Source organism: Musa acuminata, chromosome BXJ1-6, assembly GCF_036884655.1.
Source record: "Musa acuminata AAA Group cultivar baxijiao chromosome BXJ1-6, Cavendish_Baxijiao_AAA, whole genome shotgun sequence".
NCBI lineage: Eukaryota > Viridiplantae > Streptophyta > Magnoliopsida > Zingiberales > Musaceae > Musa > Musa acuminata.
Window position 1 is genome coordinate 36,316,820 of NC_088332.1, and position 8,667 is coordinate 36,325,486.

General features: G+C 40.7%; 1 protein-coding gene, 1 long non-coding RNA gene and 1 other non-coding gene across 4 annotated transcripts; 2 read left to right on the forward strand and 1 right to left on the reverse strand.

Annotated features, from left to right (window-relative positions):
- LOC135677795 (probable glycosyltransferase At5g03795) lies at positions 1–3,155 on the reverse strand. The gene is made up of 4 exons (XM_065190191.1): positions 2,525–3,155; positions 2,300–2,430; positions 1,813–2,161; positions 1–1,154 (listed from the first exon to the last, which is right to left on the reverse strand). Exons 1-4 carry the CDS (start codon positions 2,993–2,995, stop codon positions 468–470), a joined length of 1,638 nt encoding a protein of 545 aa, XP_065046263.1. The 5' UTR covers positions 2,996–3,155; the 3' UTR covers positions 1–467.
- A 1,219-nt stretch (positions 3,156–4,374) lies between these two features.
- LOC135677948 (U2 spliceosomal RNA) lies at positions 4,375–4,571 on the forward strand. Its single transcript, XR_010514780.1, has one exon. It is a non-coding gene; the product is annotated as a U2 spliceosomal RNA (small nuclear RNA).
- Positions 4,392–8,562, forward strand: LOC135676775 (uncharacterized). 2 transcript variants are annotated; one of them, XR_010514414.1, is made up of 3 exons: positions 4,392–5,942; positions 6,231–6,291; positions 8,421–8,562. It is a non-coding gene; the product is annotated as an uncharacterized LOC135676775 (long non-coding RNA). The 2 variants fall into 2 exon arrangements; XR_010514413.1 differs by lacking the exon at positions 8,421–8,562 and adding an exon at positions 6,741–6,990.
- Positions 8,563–8,667: the final 105 nt, after the last annotated feature.

An 8,667-nucleotide genomic window follows, 5' to 3' on the forward strand; every position in this document is an offset into this window, starting at 1 on the left:
ACCACCGTTTAAAAGAATTGCATAAATAAAGCTAAAAAATTGTAAATTAAAAAAGAAAAAGTAAAACACTTTCTTCTAGTTTCTTATTGGAGGTTACTTGAACTTTGTCGTGCCATTGTTCTGGTGGATTTCATCCTTGCATTCACCAGGAGTCTCGTGGATCTGTATTTGCTCGGCTGACCTTCATTCCTAATGATCCTTGCATATTACAATGAGCCTCAGTCGACATCTAACCACAGCAACTCTAAAATCCCGTGGTTAATATCCCTCAATTCAATTGATTTTTCCCACTGAAAACATATTCTTGCTACAAGAAACTCTAGATCTGGAACAGTGAAACCCAACCATAGATGAACTAAGCAGTGGCAAGCAACCTTGATTCGTATATCACACTGGAAGGCTACTCATAAACCATCAGAGTTTCATATCTGTAAATTGCAAGTATACTTTCCACCGCAACGAGGGTGCTATTCCTGCTGAAGCTGAATCTGGTTCAACCTGTTAAACCATATGGAATGCAGAATCATGTGGAAAATGTCGTGCTTGAGTGGCTTTGCATGCCAAAGAAAGTGCTTCTGCAACTTCTGTACACAAGTGTGCATCCTGATGTATCGCCTGAGAGAAATTCCTAGTAGTATGTTCTTTAAGTTAGGTATGTCCTTCTCAGCTACAACCACAGAGAACGCACTCCAGTCTAACAATTCCTCAAAAGGAAGCACAAAATTGTCTGCTATTATCACCGGAACACATTCATAATATATAGACTCAACGATCCTCGGGCTGTTCACTTCGTATCCCATGGGACAGATACAGAACTTGCTTGCTTTCATATGCTGGACATATGACATTTGCCTTGAAACCCTGTTTGGAAGGGGTCCATAGATTCTCATGTCTTCATCTTTATCACCCCAGTACTTCAGAAGGATTGGTCTGACCCTCCCATGCATGTTCCCAGCAAAAAAGGCTAGAATAGATCGTTGGGAGACACGGTTCCCACCCACATATCTAAGCGGCTTCTTCGGATCTCTGATGGTTGTTTCCGGAAGGGAAACATCCCTGCCACGGATAAATATACCTTCTGAAGCATCAGAATTGCACAGAGCTTTGATTGTGTTTTTACACAGTTCTTCATGTTGAGTGGTGGTGTAAGGCCCCTGTACAAAACTCGATGGAAAACGGGGTCATAGCTGTTATTGCAGAAACATGATCAAGTGAACTTTATATAAGATACTGATACAGTGATTTACATACTCGTGCTTAGAATTGTGAAGTCATGAATATATTATTCCATCCACAGATCTCCAAAACATCAATTAAACAAAAAAAGATACACATTTGTGGCATAAAAGACAAGGCATCTCTCTCCAAAACTCTATTATGAACTAATTCAAACATATGTTACATGAATAAGTCTTAACATCAAGCATATGAATTTCACACCCACTATGTATTATTTTCTCAATCTACACCCACAGTGACTTTTCTTTTGGACATCCAAACTCCGTGAAATAATGTTTGCAAAGGACATAAGCTAGATTTTATCAAACTATGATATTACCCAATAGAAGTCATTTCCGAACTTGCCGTCATTAAACCTGTAATTGATAAGGTATAATGGAACTCTAGAACTGACAAAAAAGAATCACTAAACTTGATGCATACAAAGAAAATTTGGAATTGAACAAGATAAGCAGAACAGGGAACATCACACATGATGCCTAACAAGAGTTGATCATATAGAATTTTAAGAATCTTCAACAATTTTTTTTTGCAAAGGCAGAATATTTAAAATTGACACTAGTGAATACATACCCAGTCATGGCAGGCAACTAGAAAATGATCTGCCCCTCTAGTCTTATTCCAGAAAGGAAACATTGCAGCTATACCATTCACATAGTCCCTTAAAAAGAGTGATAAGGGCCTCAAGTTGTGTGAGTTGGGCACATAAAGGGCAAGCTCTAGCTGGCGTGCACTATATGGTAGATAGAACAGATGAGCTTTACTTGGATCCCTGGTGGTATATTGCCTGTTCTCCTCCATCAATTTCATAAACCATCCTTCAGAAGCGTAAATGCCTCTGAGTTCTGGTGTGTGGAAAATGGGTGTTGGCCCATCCTGATAGATGTAGACCTTAAGCATTCTTTCCATCAGTTCGTAGCTCCTGAAAGCATATCAATTTAAGGATTGTTTTGATTTGTTTCTGGAGAATGTTAAGCTGTGATGCATACGACAAAAAGAATGTTGCAGCTATCATTCGCAAGATAAGTGCCCACAAAAAGGCAAAAGAGTCGTCTCTCACCTCTTGAAAACTGATACATTCTTGAACAACGGGGCATACAGATCCGGATCATCCAAAACTACCGGCGGATTTTGAATCTCTCTCTTGGCGAGCCGAAGTGCCTCCTCCGGCGCCATTCTCCAATAAGCCGGCTACACAAATTTCAACGAACCAGCAGAATTATTTGCAACATCAGAATCGAAACTCTCCGATTGCCCCAAAAGAAGAAAAGACGAACTTTTCTACCTCCCGACGCAGAGATGGGACCTTTACGTCGCTAGGGTTGGATTTTCGTGCGGGTAAGTCTACGTTCCGGACCACTGGAGGCGGTTCTCGACGCTTGGATCTTCGCCGCTTTGAGCGTTTCCGGACCACTGGGGGCGGTTCGATACGGTTCCGAAGCACTTGAGGCGGTGCAAATAACGAAGAAGAAGAGACAGAATTCGAGGTGGAAACGGCGGGTTCGTTTGGTTTGACGCGAACGAGAGAGGGAGAAGGGGGAAGGGGCTCATACTCGTCAAAGGAGGTGCCGGCAGAGGAGAGAGGGCCGAGGGGGAAGATGAGGCCGAGGGCGAGGGGGTAGGGCATGGTGAAGGCAAGGAGGGCCGTGACGGCAGAGGAGAGGAGGGCGACGGCGGTGATGCGCCTCCGCCAGTGGGACATGGTCCGGCCGCGGCGCGGGCGGCGGGCGGCGGCCCTCAGATCCAGGGCCGCCATGGCCGGTGGCCCAAAGATCCGGTGGGAAGATGGGAAGAAGAGGAGGAGCAGGAGATCATAATAGGAGAAATTGTTGGCGACGAGAGGGAAGGCAGGAGGGAAAGAGGGAGAGGAGAAGAAAGAGCGGGGGACGACAACAGCAACGGCTGCCAGTTGGCCGTTTCCTTTGTCGTTTGCACTCCATTCCTTCGTGAAAGGGTGAGCCTCCCCTGTCTCGGACGCGACAGGGGCCAGGGAATCCTTCGAGTAGACATGGGTCCCAGCTCCCGCTTGCTGATATCATCCGAGACCACCTCTTCTGTATCCTGTCTCAGATGCCGCGTCCGTCCGCCACGCGACGGTGACTTGGGGCGTGGCCCACTGTGGCTCCCCATGACCATATATATATATATATATATATATATAGGATAAACGTGTGGGCGTGTAGAAGATGAGTTTAAATAACTGGTGTTTAGTTGGGATCTAAAATAATTCACACATAAATTTCATGAAAAACTGAATACTGAATTAAAATAGTTTTAATTTCCTAACCACACTAAAATTAGCAGATATGATGAATTGTTTATTAAAATGTATCAATTCTAAGTAAATATGTAAGAATCCTTTACTTTAAGATGCTAGAGTATTTTTTAATAATTAATGTGAAATATCCATTAAAAATGAGATAGAACACCAAAAATAATCAATACCATTTTAAAGGAGACCAATAAAATGTGTCATAGAACTCACATACCTCAAGTTTGATCTTTTGGACGATATCGATGAAAACCCTAATAAGAAAATTCTTAAATTTTATAAGGAATACACTTCGACCGAATTGATCCCGAATAATTTTTATGCATATATTTACCCATAACGAGGATCAACTTCCTCTATAAGTTAAATTAATCATGGGATGTAGCTTAATTAAAAGGAAAAACATTTGTTTAGTCTACCGGAAAATCGATGAGAACAAAAAAAGAAAAACGAGCGCACTATACCTTTCTTTTAATAGACCCATAAATATCAAAATCTATTTCATTTGATCTTAATATGTACGTGACATTGTCAATTAGACATTCATGTAATAAGATCAATAATACAAGTCAATTCCTTGTGATACATATCCCTTATATTGATAACGGATGAATTATCAAATTGCCTCATCGTTCTCTTAAATTATATATAAATAGATACATATAAAACTTATCGTATTTCATTTCTTATATTTATTTGTCATGTCGATGGTTCGGAGTTTGATAAATTGTAATGTGTGAAATGCAACTTTCCCGTTAATTTGAAAAGTGGAGCTTGCAAGTCGTTTAGTCCCACATCGCCAAATAAGAGACCACCGACTGAAGCAAACGCTATATAAGCGTGTCATGGCGACTGGAAAAATCATACCTTTCTCGGCCTTTTGGCTAAGATCAAGTGTAGTATCTGTTCTTATCAGTTTAATATCTGATACGTGGGTCATCGATCCACTATGATATTAAATTAATTTATCGTGGGGGAGGGTCCGCAACAATGGCTTGCCATTGGGGCCCTCACGCGTCGCCTGTGCGTTGCACTACTGCACGGGCCTGGCGCACCCCGACCAATCCAAAGTCTAAGCATTATTAAGGCCCGATTAACTGACCATATTCAGTGACCTGGCGCACCCCGACCAATCCTAAAGTCTAATCACCATTGGGGCCCTCGTGCGTCGCCTGTGTGTTGCACAACCGCACGGTCATGTCGCACCCCGACCAATCCTAACGTCTAAGCATTTATGAAGGGTCGATTAAGTGACCATATTCAAGTGATGTATAGATTTGATCACCGCTTTTGTGCGATTTGTTGGTAAAGTCGTGGCACGCAGAAGGCTTGCAAGGAAGATTAGATGTAGGATGGGGAATATGCTTTGGATTGTTGCTGTTCCGTCCGGTATTGCGTTTGATGTTTGCTCCGATGTTCGATACCGATTGCTTCAGCGCTCCGTTGCGCATCCTGCGCCAGGAGAAGAGCATGAGCGATGTCTGGAATGTGTGTCACAGCTTAAAGCATGACTTGAATCCTAAATTTTCAGGGGTTTGACATGTTGTTGACAGATAGTAAGTCCGCCGACGAGGCTGAAGGGGAGATTTCCGAGCTGGGGGATGAAGCCGGGTCTGGTCTCGTATGATTGCACGGAAGATGGAAGATGTCTACTGTAAGAGTCGCGGGAGGGAGAGGGCTTATGAGGTGGTCGATAAAATGCGGGCGGACCCTGTGTATCACAGCTTGAAGCATGATCTTAACCTTAATCTTTAGATGTTTGACATATTGTTGTCGGATTGACAGTACGCCGTTGCCTAGGGTTTCTTCCAGGAGATGTTGGAGCTTGGGGGTGAATCTGGATCTGGCCTCGTACGATTTAGTCGCGGGACGGAGAAGGCACACGAGTTAGTCGATAAAATGCGTGAATAAGATACATGCCCGGATGTAATCACACAGACTGACCGATAAAGCTAGAGATGTTCTGAAGGAGATGAGAGAGAGAAAGAGAGGATGCCACCATGACGTTGCCGTGCTCTGCATTGTAAAAGGGCGCATGGCTTTGCTTTGATTGATGTGATGGTGGAGAGGCAATTGCTTCCAAATGCCATGAGCTATAATCTGTTCTTCATGTACTGTTAGGCTATGATCATAGATGATGGACGGCTGTTTGTCGAACATTGTGTTTCATGTTTCTCATATGGTTGTTCTGACCGCAGGAGAATGCCATGCCGCAGAAAGGTTTGGCATCGTTCATACTGGTTTTCCATGTATTGTTTGATCTGATTTGTGATGCAGGAATAATTGATGAGGCCAAGCAATGTTTCATTTTAGAAGGATCAAGATTCTGATGGAACCAGCAAATAAGCAGCAGTCTCTTTGGAACAGTAGATGAATCACTCGAAGAAGTAACATCATCCTTATTGCTGCACCCTTGTTGATGCAACTCTTGGTATTATATCCTCTTCTCATATAGGTCTATGTTTCAGTAACTCGAGCATCACCCAAATCGCAAATGAGATTACATTTCGAGGAACTTTTGATATCCCTTTACTGCTGCTCGAATGTATATTGAAAACTCAGTATTTGAAGGGGAAAATTGTGTCTTTGTTAACTCACCATTGGTTTCTGATGTTCTTATGCTTCTCCTCATGTCACTGACTGTAAACAGTAAACTTGTCTACTGCTTATTTAGACAAAAACTCTGAGATGACTTGTTTTTTTTTTTTTGGCTCCTCAGATGATGAATCAATTGAGGAATGACTTGCAAGGAGCAAAAAGGCCTTCATCATGAATCTTTGGTATTCTCCCTCTCTCTCCTACTTGATTTAGCTTCACTTTTCTCAAATTAAGGCAGATGTTGCTTTTTATGATTTGAATTGAATTACAAGTTCAAGTAATCTGATTCATTATCATTTCACTGCTTTGACTTGTATGAATGAGAAGTTTGACTAGCTACCATGCTAGACACAATTTTATCATAGACATTCAATCACTCTTTTTTACATGATATCTATCAACATCATCGAGAGAGAAGAAATCCATATTTTGATCAAATTGGTTCTATTTCTAATAATGCAGTCTTTTCTGCTATGATCTTTGGTAGAAAGGAATTCTCAACTCCCATCTTTCTTATATTAGACCTCATGGATCAAGCAGCACTCGTCCACGGGGTAACTTCGAGGAAGGCCCCGCCCGATCGTTATGATCGGATCGGACGGTTGATATTATTGACTCACGTAAGTTTCAGGTGTCAAGAGTCATCCTTCGAACGTAGCCCACCATTTCGGACACGAGTTGGCGAAGCAAGCGTGGCTAAAAAGCTTGGAGCCGAGCCGATTGACTTGTGAGTGGCCGGCTTGGTGGTTCGCAGAACACGAGCCCTCCCCACCAACCCACCACGTGCGCAACAGCTGCCGGCCCCCAAAGACTTTGACTCAGCGTTTTACCTAAAAGTCAATGGAATATACTGCTTTTTCTCATAATTCTTGTGCAAGTTATGCTAATTCCTAAAAAATAAATTTAGTGATGTTAATTAAAAATTAATTATTGGATTAAGAAAAAAAAGAGGTATCAAGACTTCCTTTTGACCACTCTTTATGAGCCTTCATTGTCTGAGATTACCCTTTAATAACAAATAAATAAAACATGAAATATGAACCGATTAAGAAGAATGATTTATCTTAGGTAATTTTGGCTAGAATAATATTACATGTAGAAAAGTAGGTTGAATGATAAATAGTCTTCTCTTACCTCCCTTGTTAATTCAGAAAAATATTTAAGCAGCTAATTAACTAGACAAGTAGAAGTGATTAGTTATGTGAACTAATTTAGTGTTAGATGGGTCAGAGTGACCTAATTGTGGACAGAAAGTTGTGGTGATGACATGTTAGGAAAAACCTAATGTTCTTAAGAGAAAGTTTGGTGCCATGCACAAACACAGACTATGCTTTCAACACTGTACCTCCATTTGTTTGATTTGGCATGAAGAATGCTTTCATCCCAGGAGAACAATGATGAAGCTGGTCCTGGATGGCATCTTTCTTCATCATTAATTCATGCACTTAATGAAGGATTGTTTTGGGTGTCTTTTGGCAGCAACTCCAAATATGTTTACATAAATATGTGATTAAAATAAAAATGAAAAACAACAAGAGTTGTTTTTTTTTTCTTCTTTTTTTTGCCCTCAAATAAATTACACTTGGATTCTCATCATGAATCTTGCCAACACTTGGCTACATGTCACTTGAGTACTTTATCAATAAAATATTATTGTCTACAAGAAACATTTTTGGCTGGAACTTAGCACTTAGTTGAATAAGTCAAGTCAAATGACAATGGTTTAGACATCACACATGGTTAGGTAGGTAGCTCTTTTGGGTCAATTGGTCAACATGATTAATGGTCAAACTCCATAAGCTTATCTTTGATCTCACCCTTTCCCATTATGCTGATTTATGAACATCATTAATTAATAAATAGGGTTAAACTATTACTAGTAGGGTGCCCCGATTTCATTTGGAGGAATTCATTCAAAAAAAAAACAATTGTCTATTAGCCCGGACTTGTGTTGGAAGAATTCTTGGATAATAATAATAATAAGATGATAAATAAAAATAAAATTAAATGACAAAAAAGTCAATACATATAGATGTGTAAAAATGTGATGGTTTAAGATTTCTATCCACTATTAAGCACAACATTATTTATTTATCTTGGGACATTGTCTTCTATCCCTTATCTTATTGGCAAAAATGTTTTTGAGAAAAAAAAACATGTTAATCATAATTACATATGCCGTCCTCTTGTAGTTTATTTTAAATATAATATGATATAGGAATATAAAGTAAGTCTTATGACATCAATAAAGCTAAAAAAATATATTTAGTCAAATTTGGACTTCCTTGTTCAAACATGCTCTGCATATTAGAACCACCACCGGCAGAACAACATCAACTTGAGCCATTGGAGCCGAGCCGAGTCAAGCTGAGCTGAGTGAGCCAAGCCACAATCCATCTCCCCTTCCGAGAAATAAGTGAGATGCAAAAGACAAATGCTATTCTTACCCCATATTAGCCCTACCGTCTTGTAATCTTGTGCCTGATACATCATACGGCTTTGAATAATTAGGGGTGACCATATCAGAGCCCTCCGATATAAAAGCTTCACCGACTCCG

Bases quoted from the DNA above. Each gene is read 5' to 3' on its own strand.
- LOC135677795 (XM_065190191.1), bottom strand. From the start codon at position 2,995: ATGGCGGCCCTGGATCTGAGGGCCGCCGCCCGCCGCCCGCGCCGCGGC. The intron at 2,431-2,524 runs GTAGAAAAGTTC...AAATTTGTGTAG, and splicing joins TCCCATCTCTGCGTCGGGAG to CCGGCTTATTGGAGAATGGC. The intron at 2,162-2,299 runs GTGAGAGACGAC...ATATGCTTTCAG, and splicing joins AATGTATCAGTTTTCAAGAG to GAGCTACGAACTGATGGAAA.